Genomic DNA, 18,999 nt, shown 5'->3' with positions numbered 1-18,999 from the left:
CAGGGACATACGGTTTTAAAAACTCGAAAACGCGAACTCCATTGGTCGCCAAATTAATCCGGATTATTCAAATTTCGGATAAATTTCACAGGGACCTTAATGCTTTAAGCAAACATATGGTGTTGAATAGTGGCAGGAAGTCTCTATAGTCTTTATGTATTCATTTAAAGGGCAACTATTAGTAAAAATATCAATAAGAAGAAGAAGAAGAAGAAGAAGATATACTTTATTGATCCCTTACAGGGACATTTCTTTCCCCACTCTGTAGTGTTTACACACATTACACACAGGGAGGATACACATGCACATGCAAGGATGATATACATGCACAAACAACCACACACATGCAGGAGAGGTGGCAGAGCAGGGAGGCTGCCAGGTACCCGGCGCCAGAGAGCAGTTTCAGGGTTTGGTGCCTTGCTCAAGGGCACCTCGGCAGTGGCTCAGGAGGAGAACTGGCATCTCTCCAGCTAACTGCTCACTCCATTTTTCTGGTCCAATCGGGACGTGAACCTTTGGACCCCAGTCCAAGCCCTTACAGACTAAGCCACGGCCGCCCAAACATCTACACGTGACTGTACAAAACAAAAACTATTTCGGTATCCTAATGAAATAAGTATATCACAAAATCCATTACTCCATTCTCATTGGGATGATACATTCGATATATATTTGATATATTTAGATGTTTTTTTCTTCTAAAGTAGAATGGTCTACTTCTTGAAACCAGCGACTGCTGTTGAAAACGAACCTAAACTATTGAAATGATGGCAAATTTGCATACATAATATATATAATGAATGAAACTGTGTATTAACATAGTGTGATTTTTATATTCAAACTACCTATCAGTTTAAAGCAGTAATTTCCTTTTCGACAGCTACATTCAAATGCTTTTAACACTGTCATATGCAAAATGCAATACGTAATACAATGCAGTTTAAGATTTAATACGCTATATGACACTCTGAGAGAGGCCATCAGGCATACAAAAGTTAAGTACAATCAAATATATGTCAAACGGAAGCATGTGACTCAGAATAATTGGCGGAGTCGACTCATCCACTCCAGCTGTGCGTAAAAGCCCTTGTGCACAAAAGGAGCGTCCCGTGGCACAATGGCACATCACCGCGGATGATTTAAAAACAATCCAGCATCGAGGTGTAGACTACCTGAACACACGTATCAATTATTAGCTGTAATCCATTTTTATATATATTTCTACGCAGACGCATTTCATTGAAATTCCGCACGGATTGATACGATGGAGCTAGATAAACTTGTTGTAATATATGTTCTGCTTCTCACAAATGTGTTCTGTCAAGAAATGGATGTTGACAACTGGAAAGAAGACATCGAAGAGGTAAGATTTATAAAATGTATTTGAAAAACATATTTCTATTGCAGTGTTTACCAAAAGATGTTAGCATGAAAAAGTAACCACTATGTGTTATGTGAATAATTGTCTTTTGTCTTCGAAGTAAAAAATCAAGTATACTTTTTAAGCAGAGATTAATATAATCAAACCGTATTTAATATTTTTTAAATATTTAGTATTTAGCATTTTGTTTGTCTCTATAGAAATGGCCAAATTCTGAATTTATTCGAAACATATTGTCGAGAAGAAATCCAGGACCACGCCAATATATCCAGGGGAAGAAACACTCCGGTATAGGAATGACTATGGATGTGTATCTACTGTATTTATATGATCAAGTCTGATTTTTTCCACCCCGTCTTCAAACAGCAAAAACAGAGACGGCACGTAAACGTGAGTATTAGCTTTGTGCTTACTTTTAACATCAATACATTGTAGATGTAGTTAAAATTCTAGAGCACACTGCAGTTGTTTTGACAGATATTTTCATTGCCAGGACATCAATTCCAAACCTTTGTGGGTCTGATGGGTAAAAGGAGCTTTGAGGATCAAGGTGTGTTAGTGACATTAAATAAACTGAAGGAACATTTCTTTGGAAATTTGCCTGGTAAAAGCCGATTTCATCCTTGCAGGAGCCCAGTAACCTGCACTGAAGATTGAAGATCTGCGTTGTTTTCCTACTTTAATTTAGTCTGACATTATTTTCATTGTATGGTCAGTTTGTTATCGTTCCATTAAAATAACTCACCATTAGGCATTGCCATCTAGTGTTGAAATGAAATTAAGGAAAACAGAAGTGATGAATGCATCAGTAAACAGTTATTATTTGAACAAAAAAAGTGTTCACCCCACAAAGTGTCCATAAAAAAACCCATCTCACTCTGTATCGTCATCACAGGTTTATTAAGTGACTTTGTACAATACAAATGAAAAATAAAATTAAAAATACAGAGATAAAGTACATAGCCAAAGCAAGTTTGCAGTTTTGACTCTTCATTTCCCACAGATCGATACCGCTGAGTGATTGACATATTGTTCTTGTAAAAGCGTCCATGTATCACTGTTTTGTGAAAGCGTGTTTCTGTTAAACAGTCGACGCAGCTGTCGAGTCTCTGAGGGATTTTCCTAACATACAAAAGATGTTATGTCTTCAGCTGGCTCGGTATATATAAAAATAAACTAAAATGAAATATAACACTTATGACAATATAAATGGTGGTCCAAGGCTAATGGAAATAGCTAAACAGAGGAAAAAGAAAGCATTACATTTCAAAACAAAGAAGCTTTAGCCAATCATTTTTATCTATAAAAAATCCCAAGGTGCGTCTTATTGTTTTTCTTGAATGTAGGTTGTTTCTGTTGACCATCATTTCTGTTGCATTGACTGGGTTAAAGGGTTATCAGATACACTCAAAAAATAAAAGGATTAGTTAATGCCTTGTCCTCTTCCTACTTTAATACACGAAGGAAGAGCAGGGTAATATTAAAATACTGTTACTTAAGTTTTTCCTGTAAACGAATAAATTCACCAGAACTTGATTGTACAACAGTCAGACATGATTCATACGTATGTTTTTTGTCTGTGCTCTCCATCAAAATGTACACAGTCATTTAAAGCAACCTTGGGGTGGAAATAAAAGAGAGCAGCAGGTAGGGGCGGGGACAGTATTCAGTTATAACAACAACAACAATAATAATAACATCAATAATAATAATAATAATTAAAACAATAATATGGGTTTGGCTGTTCTGAAATGGGGATGTTTATTACTCTTTGACGAGTCCCGAGGCAGCGAGGGGGCTCTTGTGGTGGCGGTTCTGAGCTTACATTCAGACCCCCTCCACCTCCTCACATACCCAGGGTTCCCCCCAGTACCCCCTCTAGAGCACAGCTGTGCTGGCAGACAGAGCAGGGAAAGGGGACAATGAGGGCAGGGAGGAAGGGAGAAGAGAAGGAGAGATAGAACAGGAGGTGGGTGAAGTCAGTGCCACACACTGGTGTCCTGACCGGCAACGTTGGCAAACAAAATAACTCGAGTAGGGGTGGTCCTGCCGTCTTTAAAAGATCTTGCCTTTCTTTTTGTTTTTCTCCAGAGTCCTGCAGAACACAAGACACACACACACACACACACACACACACACACACACAGACAGACAGACAGACAGACACATAGACACACAGACAAATAAGTCACTATTCTATGCTCTCTTGGAAACATACACACATCACTCTGAGATATAAACACTGCAGTTATTTCTTAACGTATAATCACATTTACGACGTTCATTTCTCCTTTACATCTACGATGCTTGAATTTTACATTTGCAACATTTTTTATTGTTATTACTGAGTTGATTGTGACTGCTATGCACCAAAATACTGAAAACTTTCTCTGCAATGAACTAATTTATAATTCTACAGAAATGTCTGTTTTGACACTATCCATTACTGCCCAGAGTTAAACCTGCACTGGAATGTCATGAAAGCAGAACTGTTTTGGTTTGTGTTAAAGTAGACACCTGAACCAGGGAGAGTGTGACAGTGTGTCAGGCATACCTGGAGGCCTCCATTTTCTGCTGCTCCAGGCGCTGATTGGCCTCCCAGTTGGATCTCTCATCCTCGAACACGCGTCTTTTATCCTCCAGCTCCCTGTGCTGAGCCTCCAGGTTCTTCTTCATCTGCTCATGACGCCGTTGAAGCTGCAGAGAGACACAGGAGGATGTCAGCATTTTGTAAAAAGCACCTTGACAAATGTAATCAATTACAAGCTTTTGCCGCGGAATAATTCCCTCTTCGGTTTAATGAATGTAGTCAAACAAGTTTGAAACCGATTATACTGTTATTGAATCAAAGAGCCATGTTGTTCTGTAATATTTCTCAGACTCATGTCAAAAGGTTTGCGTCAGTTGAAGAAAACTTGCTCTGTGAAGCGATTTCAAGGGCTAGTTCGAGAGTTTAAGTCTACCACCATCTACTTTAGGTAGTAGACTGTCTATGGATGAGTACATCATTCAACCACTTTAAGAACCTGTATCCTATGAATTTAAAAAGGAAAGACAATTGGAAAATGCATCGTCAAAGTCTGGTTTAAATAAACACTGTTATCTATGAGTTGTATATATACAGTCTATGGTTCATATGCACGTTTATTTTGTTACAATGACATACACAAACAATTACACTGTAAGAAATGTGTCAGTGATTCTATCAAGAGATTAAATATAATACAGATATGATCCCTTATTAATGTACTACTACCTACTATCTGCATGTTACACGAGGGAATTGCCGTACTAAATATAAACATATAAAACATGCAGGAACGCAAGAAGGAACTTGCAAACAGAACATCCTCCCACACATACAGTATCAACAACCCTCTGAACCACGTCATCCAATAGGAAAGAAGTTCATTAAACCAGGTGTAGGTGTGTGTGTGTGTGTGTGTGTGTGTGTGTGTGTGTGTATGCGTGTTTTACCTCAGCTTCAGAGTCTTTGAGTTTCTGCACTTTTTCCTTGACTTTCATCTCAAACACTTGCTCCATTTCCATTTCCATCTTCTTCATCTTAGTCACATGATCTCGCCTTTCCTCCTCCATCTGGGCCATGGGACTCCTGCGCGGGGAGAGATGAGCGTGCACACACACACAGATTGAGATCAGCACTATAGAGCAACAAAGGCATCGGTGCACTTATTAGTTTCCTTATACATTGTGGAAAGTAATGTCCCGCTGTATAAAAGGTGTCCCGATTAGTAACCCAATTTGTTCACCAAAGTATTTTTAGCATTCCCCCTCCTCTCGAATTTGTTTGCATGCAGATAGAAAAACTGAGTGTGAGGAGCATGTTTTAATACGACATGCTCATCAAGGGAAGGAAAAATACGCAACAGACCAACTGTAATCTGTGCGAAAGAACTGTACAATTTATATCAAATCTCAAATTGTATCATGACAACATTTTCAAAGACCAACATGTCGGGGGGCGGGTGGAAAAACACAGCGAGAGGTCAAGTTTGGGGAATGATGGGATCCAACAAGGCTGTAAGAGGAAACGGAAACCATGAGAATTGTCTGAGTGGAAAAGAAGGAAGCTAATGCAATGCACCTGTGAACACAGACTGTTAGTGGTGTTGGTTAAATGTTAGTAAAGCTCATCAGGATGTTGGGTTGCAGTTGGTGGTTAGAGACCAGTCATGATATATGTGGAGGTTACCTGCGATTACGAGGAGTGAGGAGTCAAGAATGAAAAGGAATACAATCTGATATATCCTTATTGTGATACAATGACAAGTTCTGTCAACGATCTTATGAAGGACGGCAAAGCTAAAGGAGTCTAAGGAGAATATTACAGTCTTAAAGCCACAGTTTATTACTTTTGGGAAAAGATTGTGGTCTAAGTTCTAAAAGGCAAGTCATTTCAACATAATGAAATGCTCTTAATGTTGTAATCACTCTTAGCCACTCCATAAATCTCATGAACATGTCTCTGTTGTTACTCCAAGCGAGGTTAGCAGCAGCAGCAGCAGCAGCAGGTGGAAGCAGCAGTGAATGCACCAGAAAGAATGAAAGGCTTTGTTGATGGAGAAAAATGAAGGCATCACATTCATAACTGTCAGAAATATAATTGACAATACAAAAGTGTGGCATTTCAGTTCTCCTCCTGCTGCTGCTTCATGTTCTACTGACAGGGGGAGGTTGTTGGGAGGCAGACCTTAGCCAACAGTGAGGGGAAGAAAACGCCCAAATGCAGCAAACGGAGGAGAGGAAGAGCATAAGCATAATGGGGGGGGGGGGGTCTCAAAAAAGTGAAAAAAAAGGACCACTTACATTCCTTCAACTGTGTCATTTCTAAAAAAACAAAAACACATTCAACCAAACACACACGCGCACACACACACACAGACACACACACACACAGCGTGCAATAATGAGGCCATGCACTAAAATAAAAACGTCTGTGATTTCCGCTACTTCTTCACTGCAAATATAAAAAATAAGAAAGCTTGGAAAAAGTAACAATGTCCGCTTTGTGAGCTGGGTGTCAGAAACATGAGCAAATGTTGAGCTGTGTGTAAGAATCAAGAGTGTGAGGCCGATTTTCAGCTTAGTGAGTTAGCCATTTGCTTGTGTCTACATGAATGAGAAAGCAGCATGGTGCTTTGACGGAACACTTGTGAAAGTCAGTTGCATGGTTTTATGCAAAGTAGTACGGTGAGAAGCTACAACAAAAGCAAAATCTGTGTGTGTTCGTCAAACATCACAATCGAAGAACAAATGGGCCAGGAAAGAACTGCCCCAAATTGGATTTTTTCCAGAAGCTGAAACCTAGATACATCAAGAAAAACGATGAGACAACAAATGATCTGCAGTCACGTTCTACAGAACAAATGTCGATGTTGCTTTGTTGGGGTACCTGCATGTTTACTAGGTTAAATGTATCAATATTTTAAAATGTCCTGCATATACCCTGCTTAACAAGTATCTCACTAAGTTTAACGTGTGCAACTTTGAGGAATTTGCAAATTTACAGCAGCAAAATGTACTATATCCAGAGTGTTTTCCAGAAAAATATAGTAAGAGGGCAATACTGTGGCTCCGATCTTGTATATAGGATATCTCAAATCTCAGGATGAGGAGGAGCTCTGTAAAAACAAAGCTTTCGTTGCGATCTGACAGTCTATTTGACACCATTTTTGGAGTATTAATACCAATTCTGACGAACAGAAATATTGTTTTCTGGCATCACTTTAAAATGTTATGGGGAAAATCTGCATTTTGGTATGAGGATGCACGCCGAAAGTAAGAGGGCCTGTTTCCCGGTCTACACAAAACCCTTCATATCTAAGGTACTATATGACATATGAAAACTAAAATATGAAAACCTAACCCCAAAACATCCTGTAACATCTGCATCTGTATAAATCAATTCCATTCAGCATCCTGAAACGGCATCCTTTACATAGTGTACAATGACCATTCAGATGCAGATGTTGGAGAACAGAATCTAGCCTTATACATATCACCGGTAGAGGAGAAAACTTCTCAAATGCGGCAAATATTTAGAAGCATTTGGGTGTTCATGCATTAATCTCTTCAATCTTTTTAGGCTTCTTTTGGGCAAGCTCCTGTTCTGTTCTCTATCATTGAAGTTGCATGTAATACATTATATAAAATACCTATCCTGTCACACTTTAAGGTAACTGCTGTCTTTAGTTCAAGTGTGTGACTTACTTTGTGGACAGCGGCCCTTTAGCCCTGTTGTTGTCCACTCCGTTGTAGGTGACAGCAGCCAGCTTCCTGCTGCGGTAGTTCTCGTAGTGGACGTTGTTTGTTACATCCTTCAGGTCCTGCATATGTGTCCTGGGGAGGGACAACAGAGAATTCAAAACAGTTCAAATGTGGTCCGACTAAACATTTCAACTGTCTTCAAAGCTGCACTACAATCCAAGACTTTTGGGGGTAAAACACAGATCTGTTATCAGAATCTTCAGTTTTTATACAGAGCCTCTGTTGATAACGGCTTCGAAGTGTTCATTGTGTGTATAAGATACAGGTTCCTCATTCTCTTTTTTTTCAGTACCTGATGAGCATGTCCCTGAGGATGGTGAAGTCGCAGTGGTCGCTGTTTTCCACTAGAGGGGAACAAAGTCAGTCAACCAATTATCAGAAGATCAATTATGTGGCCTTGTTTGTACCTCAGACACTTCAGCAGTGCTTAACGATTCCGCTATTTTTCACAGCGGTAATTTTTATTAACTTAATCATTTCATACCTTCTGCAACCCCCCAGGGGTACTGCCTCCCTCGGACCCTCTTGCTGTTCACCTCGATGATGGTGTTGCTTCCTACAACAGCAAGCGGCAACTTGTCCTAACGAAGCAACAACGTTTACCGTTATTAAAACAAACAGGTAAATGTGTGTATGTGTTTTCCAGTACAGTTATATAATATGTTGTGTTTTAGGTGACATAAAATACCTTTATCTTTTTCACCAGCCTGTTCTCTTCCTCATCATCTGTCTCGGGGAACTCGTAGATCTTGATCTTGTGCTCCTGGATTTCTCGCATGATCTGGCCGAAAGGAAATGATACGTTAGCAACATCCAGCAGAGATAATTACTATTGGCTAAGCAAAACAGGTACGACTTTAGTCAAATGTGAAGCCAGGGACAGTTTTAATGAGGATATATCCAATTATGTGACGTAAAAATCCCTGTTAAGGCCACAGTTCATACACGTTTCAGTTGATACATTTTTATGGTACCTTGCTCTGCATACTATGACTTTTAGAAATGTGGATTTTTTATATACATAGGCTTCTATACAGCTGTCTGATGCTACATAATCTTACTCTGCAGTTTTTAAGATAAGAGTAAAGACACAGATTGCAGTTTACATTCCCCTCAAACCAGTGGCAGATCTAGCACATTTTACATGGGGTGGCAAGAGTCGTTTGCAGGGGGGCATGGCATATGTTTTATATTTTTAGTTTGATCATAATCACTAATACAATAAAGATGCAATTGTAAATATTTATGCACATACTCCTGTACAACCCATAAAACAGAAAGCAGGAATGTTATTTTACGTGAAGTTTGACGCGAGTGACATGCCATGCTATGCTACTGTAATGGATGGGTAATAAAAACATACCATGTGGTCCAGCTAGAATGGCAACTGCCTCCCTGTCATCTTCCTCAGCCTCCTCCTCACTTCCTGCTCCTCTCCCTGAGTCTGAACCCTCTGCTTCATTTCTCAAACCCTCTTCTTCTCTAGCCATATCTTCATCTCCTTTTGTGACCTTCTCCTGTTCCGACCCTCCTGGTCCCTCCAGTGAACTCTCCTCTCCTTTTTCATTCCCCTCTCTCTTGTCCTTCTTTTCAGTTCTCTGACTTTTTGTGCTAAAAATAAGCAATATCCCCTTTTCTTTTCATTTTTTGTTGAATAACTGCTACTCTGGCCTGCAAGAGTCAAGATGTAAAGCACTGGTTCAAATCCTTGAAATACATTACAGTGTGGGCCCATGTAGAATTTAAATAAACTTAAAAACAATCAGAAAAGTTAAACATATTAAACCTGAGTATTTGTTTTAACAGCTTAGCTAACACAATAAAAATGATTGATCTAGCTAGTACTGTGGCTGTGTAGTGGGTAGTTGGCTAACGAAACGGCCTGAAAAGCGACCGTCTGTTAAAAGGTAGGAATACAAACACACCGTTTTTAATATTGTGTATTAAACTCTTTGTGCCTTTACTTAAATCAATACAAGGACAGAATGGTCCGCGAGGTAACAGACTTCACCTTCAGATGCTGGGGACAGCTCAGTGGCTGCTCTCTCTCTGCTGCAGCAGTGTGACCCGGAGTCAGCGCGCATGATAAAGGACCGTAGCAAAATATTTTAGGGGCTTCGGGTTATTCATAAAATAAAATTAATTAGGTCAAAGTATTGCTCCGTTTAATGCTTTGAGAAGGTTGTGGACATAGGGGGTGTTTCGATTTACCAATTAAAGTTTTAAGAACAAAAAAGTTAGAGGGGAGCAGCTGGGTAGATCCGCCCCTGCCTCAAACTGATTTAACCTATCAGCACAGTTAGTTTCAGCTCGGTGAAGAAGATGCCTCTTGATGTAACCCTGATTCAAATGAATTCAAACCCAAATGTACATTAGTATATTAAAAGATGTTAACTATTATTTGCTTTAAAAAGAAGAACGCTTCACACGAGAGAACATCAAAGCAGTTTGCAATGCTACTTCTTACAGGAGCTATATCAAGCTTTTTTATATGCATTATAACTCAGACACATTTTGCATATTTGTGCCATGTTACTGATGAGCATAGAAAAAAAAGAGAACACTGTTTATCCTGCAGTAGTTCGCAGCTGTGGAATCCACCGACCTGTTTCTTGAACTGTTGGCATTCCTCTGGGGTGAGGGTGTCTGCTTTGGCAATCAGCGGGATCACATTGACTTTCTCATGCAACCGTTTCATGAACTCAATGTCCAAGGGCTTCAGTCTGCACACAGAGAAAGACACAGGTTAACAGGCAGCTCGACTGGATATCAGTGTCGGATCAGTAGGATTCAGACTGCAGCGTGATCTAAAATTGATATACCATTTTCCATTGCGTTTAGCACCTTAAGAACTAAATAATGAATCAAATAGCTTCTCCTTAGGCTACTCCTTGTTCTTTTAAGATGTTATACTGACTGGCTTTTGGATTAACATGCGATCAGTTTCTTTTGCCTCCTTCGACAGCAGAAGAATAACTGGGCTATACCAAATATAGAAAAAATGTATGATTCACGACTGATGTTTGCAGTGTCTAAGAAAGTGACCTTGCAGTCCTGAGAAAGGGTCACTATCCTTGGCTGTTTCTAAGCTCAATCAACAACATTTGACATTACAAATGTATTGAGTTGTAGCTTTGCATTTCCCTTGACTCTGAAGCAACATTGGAAACATCCCTGTGAGTCGATATCTGTCCTGAAGCAGAATCTGATGCTGTTATTTTAAGAGTGGGATGGTTGTCATGTTGCCAACAGTCATGCACATCTATTTACAGCCCAGTGCTGCTAAGACACTTTTAGGAAAACCTGAATGCAACAGCTGGTAGCAACTGTTTCCATCTAGAAGAAGAGCAAAAATAAAAAGCAGTTTTAATTGTCCTCTATTTATCAGATCACTAAAGATCCCTCAAGCATCATTAACGTGATGCTGATGTTGTTCATGATGATGGGTATGCCAATAAACCAAACAGCAAATAATAAAACAAGACAAAACCATACCGCTAACAGACTGCGAGTAGACGATATGTTGCTAAATGTTGCATGACAACCTCAGTTTGACTCAGCCACCCGGCTATTAAACAGAAAAGGGAACTAATATTGCCGAACAGAAAAAAGAGACAGCATGTCATAATAATAAGGCTGCAACTTCAAATGATCTTACAAATATTATTCACCTATCTAGCTGTTCTTTTTATTAATCTGAAGACAAAATGCACAATCCCCTCAAAACCTAAAAGGTGACATCTTCGAAGGAATTCATCGTCCAACAAACTAAATGCAAAGATATTCACTTTAAAAAGATATGAAATAGAAAGGAAATAGTCCTCACAAATCATAAAATGGAACAAGGTCATTATTTTTTCCAGCCAAACAGTCAGGAAACATCTCAGATATTTGGGTTCAGCCACAGTTTGGCCCTGTTGAACGATTTACCAGAGATTGATGTGGGTGATTATTCTTTTCTCAATGACTGATCGTACTCACACTGCTTAGAAAAACAGTCACCATGGTTCAGCTGGGAGTTCAATGTTTACATTGTCTCTCGGTGTTGGAGGTCATTGTGCTGCAGTGTGAACGCAGTCAGCTGGTGTTATGAGGGGGATGCTCTCTGTGCGTGTGTGTGAGGACATACGCTGCCCATCCTCAAGGCTAAAGTGCTGCTTGTGTGGGTACAGAGGACACACTTGTACAAACACAATGTCTCATAGAGGAGACACAGACCCAGGACGAGCAAAAACCACACAAGGGGCCAAGAGGACAGAGGCTTCTTCATTCTGTGCAGTCAGTCGTGGTCAACAGCTTCAAAGGACACAGCGAGCACTCGGAACATTTGCATAAACACAGATTGAGGTAGTTCCACGGAGCAGACACACACAACACTGCTCTACAAACCACATAAGATCCCCTCGTATAGTTTCACACTGTCAACAGCCTTGACTAGAGGCAAGCTCTCATATTAGCCTAATTTTAAAACCATTCATGCATTTTAATATGTAATCTACCAAATACCAGCACCAACTTTAAAAGGGCAGGAAATAATGGGTGTAGTTTCGGAATTTTCACTGCTTCCCCACTCTGCTTTTACAAGACAGATGGAAAGATATGACGAGCACATCTGAGCTGTCAAGCAAGGATATATTTAGGATCTGGTGGCTTGTGAATAATAAACATAACCGTTAAAATTCCACAGAGTCATCTCTTTACCAAACATTACGCAAACAGGATCATCAGCTGGGCATTTTGCCAGCGTCTTCTTGGCATGGACTTTGTTCCCCCTTCCTCCTATTTTCTCTTATAAAGGCTTCAAGTGTTTTGCTGGAACTCTTTATACATTGGGACATCTGTTTAAAAAGCAGTTACAATACTAGGAAACAATCAATATTGGCAGATAAGTGGTGGACAAAGGATTTTAAGGGGTTAAAAGGACTTCCTTGCTATGGTTATTTTTTCCAATTGCCAGGTTTACCACCTTTATATGTATGATTCTTATTTGGAAATTTTAAGCATGTAGTCCAGGGAAAATCCAGAGAGAAAGACCATTTTGCAACTGTATTGGACAATAAAGTTAATATAAATGCTTAAAAAGCGGTTTAATTTTCTCTGCCGTCCACATGTGCAATTTCAATGTTTTGTTACTGTGTATTTTAGGAGAGGTTAAGTGTTTGGACTTCAAGTTTTAAAGCTTATTCTCCAATAGAAGCTAATTCAGTATCATATTATCATTCACAGCTATGCCCTTGGGGGAGTTGTGAAAAGATGTAGACACATTTACTGCACACACTCAGGAGCTGCTCCGCATGACCACAGCTTCATGCTGTTGCCCACCGAGCTGTTCCAGAAGCAGTTCCATGCTGAAAATGCTCAAGGAGGAAGAGGAAGAGCTTTATTGACTCTCCTTCCTTGGATTTTTCAGCTCTGAAAAAGGGACCTGAACCCTGCTTCTCTGACCTTTGGGCCACTCTTCACCTCTCATTTCCTTCTCTGGACTATTGTTTCAACTAATTTCCTCTCAATGTCACCCTTCCACGTTTTCCTTTCTCGGACCCTATTCATGTCTTACTTCCATCCTCTTGAGATGTAGGTACGATTGTCACTGGAACTGCCCATGCTAACAAAAGTGCTGATGGCGTTCTAAATAGAAGCGTCCACAAGGAAGAGTTATTATGCTTGTGAATTGTTTCGTAGACTCACCCATGTCCCGAGGGGGCGATGAAGTACAGGCAACAGTGGATTCGGCTGTCAGGCATCTGTCGCCTGTTCACCCTGGATTCTGAGTTCAGGTAGTCTTCAAACTTGCTGTCTATGTGGTCGATGATTGGCTGCCAGCTGCACAATACAAACAACAGTGTGGTTAAAGACAAACCCCCACAAAGATCCAATAGTTTTCCTTGGAATTAAGGCTGAAGAATAGATTTGGTATTTTAAAGATTTTAAACAAACAAATATTATCTGTGCTGGGCGGGATTTGTGGCGATCCTTACCAGTTGCTGTTGTCAACGGCATCTCCGAACCCTGGGGTGTCAACTATTGTGAGCAGCAGCTGGACGCCGCCTTCCTTTATTAAAACTTTAGACTGCTCCACCTGGCACAGGAGGAAGAATGAAGGGCACATTGTGTTCATTTCGGCCACAAACTGTGCTTTTGAAACCGCAGTTTAATTAATAAAGAAAAGTGGAAACACAATATGGCAGGAGGGCTCTGAAATCATTATCAGCTTACAGCGTCACACACTATATATTCCACACAGAAAACACTTGAGGAGAGCAGCATGTAGCAACACGCCGTGTCACACTGTGCTATTAGTTAACTATGCTGAGAAGCCAGAAAAGCACAGAAGCATCTGGAGATAGCAAAGTTGTCAGTCAGGAGCCAGACAGATAAAGTGCAGCACTTGAGGCTCTCAAGATTCAGGATGACATTTTATAATTAGGGAAGACGAAGATAAGGGAATTTATGGCAGAAGCTGACCGTGAGGCTGCCATGTTTTTTAGAAAAGATCAAAAGAAAGAAAGACTTTTCTCACCAAACCCCACAACCCTTTCCTTCTTACAATAAGAACTATTGTAAGAACTATTCTTACTATTTCTGTCGAATCAGTTTGCATGACGAGACAGGAGTACATTATTCTTTGTTTCAACAAAGCAGGCTCTCAGGCACTGTAGTAGTATAAATCATCTGTTTTATAAACAGTGCATTCATGTATGTTTTCATTATCTTATGTTTGGTTTGTTCTTGGTGCTGCTGCTATAACTGAGCCAAGACGTTTATTGTTACTGTTTTAATCTTAAAAGACTTTAAGGCAGTCAATCAAATTGAGAGCTACATAGTTGAGAACACATTGAAAGAACCTTTAATCATGAACACATTTATGTCTTTCACACAGATGTGCTATGAATCAGTATAGAATCGGTATTTGTTGGTCTTCTGTCTGTTCAGCCCATGGGCACGTTTTTAAATAAAATGTCAAAATGATGGTTTGGATAGCTGCCAAAGCTGCATTCGCATCAAGGCTAGAGTTTCTCTAAAAATCTGTTTCAAGCTTTTCTTCCACAACTCACAGATTCTCAGAGGGAATGTTATCAGCCACAACCTCTGTGTAATTTAATCTCTGATATTTGGTCTGTTGTTTTGCCGCAGCTCAATCAACCTACATCCAAAATCAAAGATAATACTTAAATAAATACCTGTACAGTCTTTTTGATTCGATGAGAAGGTCCAGGATACTCCACTGAATACAAGTCTGTCAGGAACAGAGAGTTGATCAACGTGGATTTGCCCAACCCTGACTCACCTGGGGGGGAAAAAAAGTAATGAAAAATCAGTATTTTCAGGAAGGCTGATCTTCATGTTATAAGTTATTTATAAAATAAACAAGAGATAAATGACAAACACCCAAACCCCTGTAGTATAAGCAAACAAAGATCACTTGACATCCTAAAGACAAAAAAGCCCTTGTGTCTCCCTGGGGATGAGACTGACATTTTAGCAAGACATTAATCCATTTGGGTTAACAGTTAAAAGGCTAAGGAAACAACACAGACAATGACTCTTGTTATGTGCGGCTGACTGGCTGTGTGGTCTGAGAGGCTTCTCCAGCTCGGTTGGCCATTGTGTGCCCAGTTTCCAAGCTTCCAATGAAAAGAGTCATTAGTGGAAACGACCGCTGACACTGCCTGACTGCTTTGGCGGATGTCCACAAGTCAATATTTAACGAGCCACCATTTAAACCAGAGCTACAGTCAAAGGGTAATGTGGTGGGTTTGTACTGTGGCATTTGTTTGCTGTACAATTTATGCGCTGCACGTAACTATGTGCTATGGGTATGCACTTGTTAAAGTTACTGCAATGTGTAGTGATGACAAGATGGTGAAATGAGCTGCTCTGCGAATTGTGAAATGAACAGGTTGTCAGGTCATGTGTTTCACGAGGGCAGACGTGCCAGTCACTGCTGGTAATACCATTCCCATCCCTGCCCTACTCTTCCTCTTTCATCCGCTTTCACACCACGCTGGTGACGCATTGCGTTGCGCGACGGGAGCATGTGGGCTCACAGCTCATCAGAGCCAAGAAAAGCTGAATATTGTTCAAAGCAAGAAGGTGATACCGTAAAGACAATGGCAAGCGTTTAACTACCAGCAAACCCCAAGAGGACCTCCTTTTCTTTCCTTGTTGGTATGCCATTTGTATGTTTTTTGAAATGATTCCCAAAATGGAGCTATTTGTTGCAACACTTTGAACGATTAACAGGCCGCAGAGGACCACTTGGTCACTATCCAGAAGCTTTAGCAGAGGACAGTGCAGAGAATAAGGGCAAGTGATATACAAACGTCCCTATTAATAGCAATAAACAGACTGCACACTAACATGGAACTGGAATGGGTCTGTGGTACTATAGGCTGTAGAAACATAGTGTAGTCAAACGCCATAGGAGATGTGCTATTCTTAGAAGCATGCTGGGTAGAAACTGTGACAGTCCCACCACAGGAAATGGTTTTGACCCGAGGAAACATTTTCCCTCCTAACAGGGACTGATCAGCCGAGGAGGATCTTGGCTCGGTGTCAACCCCCACATCCACGCATTTTCAAAGAATGTCTCCATCTTTTATTTGCTGAATGTTGCCAATAGATCCATCCCAAATGTTTCTTCTCGGGGGACCTGACACTAAGATTGATTTGAACCACAGCGATGCAATGGTCCCTTCCTCTCTGACTCTACAAATCTGGGGGCTTGCCTCTTGTGTATAAACATGACTGCGCCCACACACAATCTCCCTTCTTTCTAAAAAACAAACCACGGTGAAGAATTCTTAAATGCCAACCGCAACAAAAACAATGAAATGATTCATATAAAACAAGAGCAAACAGACGGCTCAGAAGTGTGTGTTCTTACCCACGACCATCAGGGTGAACTCAAAGCCCCTCTTGACAGACTTCCTGTACACTTGGTTGGGGAGGCTTGCAAAGCCAACATATCCTTCCAGACTCTTCTGCTGCTGTAAGACAGTAAAAAAATAAATATGTTAACTCTTAATAAGAATTCTAATTTTGCAAACCTGCTTCAGCTGCAAGGCTTAAAACGTTTTAATTGTCCCATTCCCATGCTGCCTAAACTGAAAAATACTCCCAGTCTTAAAATAACCCAAACCTTTATGTTCTCCTGAATTACATTCAACGAGACAGACATGTTTTTCAAAATAGTTTGACATCACATACTAACTGGGCATCTGCTTATTACAGTTTTAATCTTAGATATATCAGACTGAGGGAAATATACATAACAGAGATTCCACCATTAAAACAAATATCAATGTTAATATTATATATTTGTTGAGCATTTTAAAATTGTAATCAGCACAGTTGATAAAGATAATTTCAACACTTACTGTTTGAACTGCTGTTTTGTGTAGATCAATGTAACGTGGCCCCAATGTGCATCAAGAGCCAGAGTTTCCAGGGTCAGAAAGCAAAGAGAGAGATCACAAAAAAAGCAACATCGAATCAATCTCAGGCCATTTGACACACAAACCATTTTCTCTACAGAATCCGTTTTCCAAGCTGAAAAAGCGCAAGGCAAAATGATTCATGATCTGGGCTACTGTTACAACATAGACAGTTGGCTATTGTCATACCTATTCCACTCCACTTGCTCCTTTAATGTCAGTATCACCATAAAGCAAGGCATAGTTGCAGCTTCTTCCTATCCCCTTGGCTAGGAGAGGATTTGTGACCTTTACTCCGGAGCAGCTCCTGCAAACTAACAGCAGCCCACATGTCTTCTGTGTGACACTATGATTTAATATGCCGACTTGCCTGCAGGATGTGCAGCTTAATCATCAGCAACATCCTCATTTTACTGAAAGAGTTTGTGAGTGATTATACATTGGGGTTTGTAAATTGGTTTACTTGCAAACCCTCACTAGTCATCTCCATTTTAGCTGATTTTGATTCGAAAAATGTGAAAGGAAATAGAACTGTCATTTTTATAAAGACAGTTGTTGGTCTTTTAAGGCTGACTGTCAGGTCTGCAAACGGAAGTGGTTACAGATGGAGGAATAAAGTAGTTTGCTTGTGCCAATTTTATGCATGTTTCAGTGTGTTGTTTTAGTTTGGAGTGAAACAGATTTTGGTATGATTCAAAGGTCAGTTTGCGCCAATGAATTAAAAACAAAACTCAAACATAAATCTTAGGGACTAGATCCATTGCAATCGAGATTAGATGAGAATCGTGCATTCATATGCCTGGCAATGACACATTTTCCGGTTTCGTTTTCTAATGCTACAATCATGGCAGATTAATCAAATTATTGATCACACACAAACACACACACACTAATGGAGCCCCCATCCGGGGCACACAAACGACGGAAAGTGGTCGTTCTGCCGGTTTAAAGAAGCATTGTGTAAAGAAAAATTGTACTGCTAGCTACAGTCACCTTATTCTGCATAATGTGCAACCATTTATCGTTATCTCACGTAAACAAACAGTTTAATGTTGGGCTATCACAGCTCACATGCAGTCGTTACCGCCGTTAGCATTACTCTGATCTGTTTAATCCAACATGCGACACCAAGTGAGCTAGTTAGTATAATTGCTAGTAATTGAAGACAAAACAACGCAGCCATTATAATATGCGTGTTGATGTGGCCTAATATGTAATCTCTTAAAAACAACAGATACGTTTGCTGAAATAGTTTTCTAAAAAGCTACAGGCAGGAAATGACTTTCCCGTTAGGTTATGCTCACTGCTAGCGAAGCCCAGGCTAACAACTAGCTAACCCATCCAACGACTGGGCGTTGGTTGCTCAGACAACTGCAGAGGCTCCAAACAGCGGTACGGACAAATTATTCAAAAAGCAATTACAATCAACACAAACAGAGTTGGAATTTACAACGTGGGTTTCTGTATAAATCTCACTGCAGCAGTGTCTTACCCATAACGTAGACGCTCCCTGCCGCCTCAAAAACCGATCATTCACAAGCCGACATTCCCCTTATCGCTGCTTTTGCCTGAGCTACGCACCGTGAGGCACGCACAGCCAAACGTGTTCAACTAACCTACGCCGAAAATCTGACGTAAATTGTACGTGAATCACAAAGGGAGGAACACTCCAATCTCGCGATAGTTTCTAGTCCATTTGAGTCTTTGCATATTCTCGCGAAAACAAGCCAAAAAGAAGCCTTATTTTTCTCCTTTTTAAACATGTTAACCTAATTACGCCTCCCACTCTTCACTCATTAGCATTTATCAAACCTTATTTACCTTATTCAATATTAAATAAGCATAGGGGCTGATTTGTCAAAAGTTTGATTTGTCAGCATCCAGTGTGTAAGT

At 40.2% G+C, this 18,999-nt stretch overlaps 2 protein-coding genes across 3 annotated transcripts; one reads left to right on the top strand and one right to left on the bottom strand.

Annotated features, from left to right (window-relative positions):
* Positions 1 to 787: 787 nt before the first annotated feature.
* LOC134861387 (protachykinin) lies at positions 788 to 2,374 on the top strand. Its single transcript, XM_063878572.1, has 5 exons — positions 788 to 1,363; positions 1,582 to 1,669; positions 1,748 to 1,771; positions 1,875 to 1,931; positions 2,011 to 2,374. Exons 1-5 carry the CDS (start codon positions 1,265 to 1,267, stop codon positions 2,019 to 2,021), a joined length of 279 nt encoding a protein of 92 aa, XP_063734642.1. The 5' UTR covers positions 788 to 1,264; the 3' UTR covers positions 2,022 to 2,374.
* On the bottom strand, positions 2,263 to 17,068 carry septin7b (septin 7b). Of its 2 annotated transcripts, XM_063878570.1 has the most exons (14): positions 17,050 to 17,068; positions 16,557 to 16,659; positions 14,851 to 14,957; positions 13,648 to 13,748; positions 13,358 to 13,492; positions 10,275 to 10,392; positions 8,358 to 8,450; positions 8,154 to 8,250; positions 7,962 to 8,013; positions 7,613 to 7,741; positions 6,209 to 6,229; positions 4,859 to 4,994; positions 3,936 to 4,078; positions 2,263 to 3,476 (listed from the first exon to the last, which is right to left on the bottom strand). In XM_063878570.1, exons 2-14 carry the CDS (start codon positions 16,564 to 16,566, stop codon positions 3,437 to 3,439), a joined length of 1,182 nt encoding a protein of 393 aa, XP_063734640.1. In that variant the 5' UTR covers positions 16,567 to 16,659; positions 17,050 to 17,068; the 3' UTR covers positions 2,263 to 3,436. The 2 variants fall into 2 exon arrangements, with proteins under 2 accessions (XP_063734640.1, XP_063734641.1); XM_063878571.1 differs by lacking the exon at positions 6,209 to 6,229.
* Positions 17,069 to 18,999: the final 1,931 nt, after the last annotated feature.

Source organism: Eleginops maclovinus, chromosome 3 (assembly GCF_036324505.1).
Source record: "Eleginops maclovinus isolate JMC-PN-2008 ecotype Puerto Natales chromosome 3, JC_Emac_rtc_rv5, whole genome shotgun sequence".
NCBI classification, from domain to species: domain Eukaryota; kingdom Metazoa; phylum Chordata; class Actinopteri; order Perciformes; family Eleginopidae; genus Eleginops; species Eleginops maclovinus.
The sequence above is the reverse complement of the archived record's forward strand: the minus strand, read 5'-3'. Positions and strand labels throughout refer to the sequence as shown.

Coding starts and splice junctions, on each gene's coding strand:
- LOC134861387 (XM_063878572.1), top strand. CDS start 1,265: ATGGAGCTAGATAAACTTGTTGTAATATATGTTCTGCTTCTCACAAAT. Junction 1,364..1,581: donor GGAAAGAAGACATCGAAGAG/GTAAGATTTATA, acceptor TTGTCTCTATAG/AAATGGCCAAATTCTGAATT. Junction 1,670..1,747: donor CCAGGGGAAGAAACACTCCG/GTATAGGAATGA, acceptor GTCTTCAAACAG/CAAAAACAGAGACGGCACGT.
- septin7b (XM_063878570.1), bottom strand. Junction 13,749..14,850: donor GAATCAAAAAGACTGTACAG/GTATTTATTTAA, acceptor CTCCTGTGCCAG/GTGGAGCAGTCTAAAGTTTT. Junction 8,014..8,153: donor CCCCTGGGGGGTTGCAGAAG/GTATGAAATGAT, acceptor GTTCCCCTCTAG/TGGAAAACAGCGACCACTGC.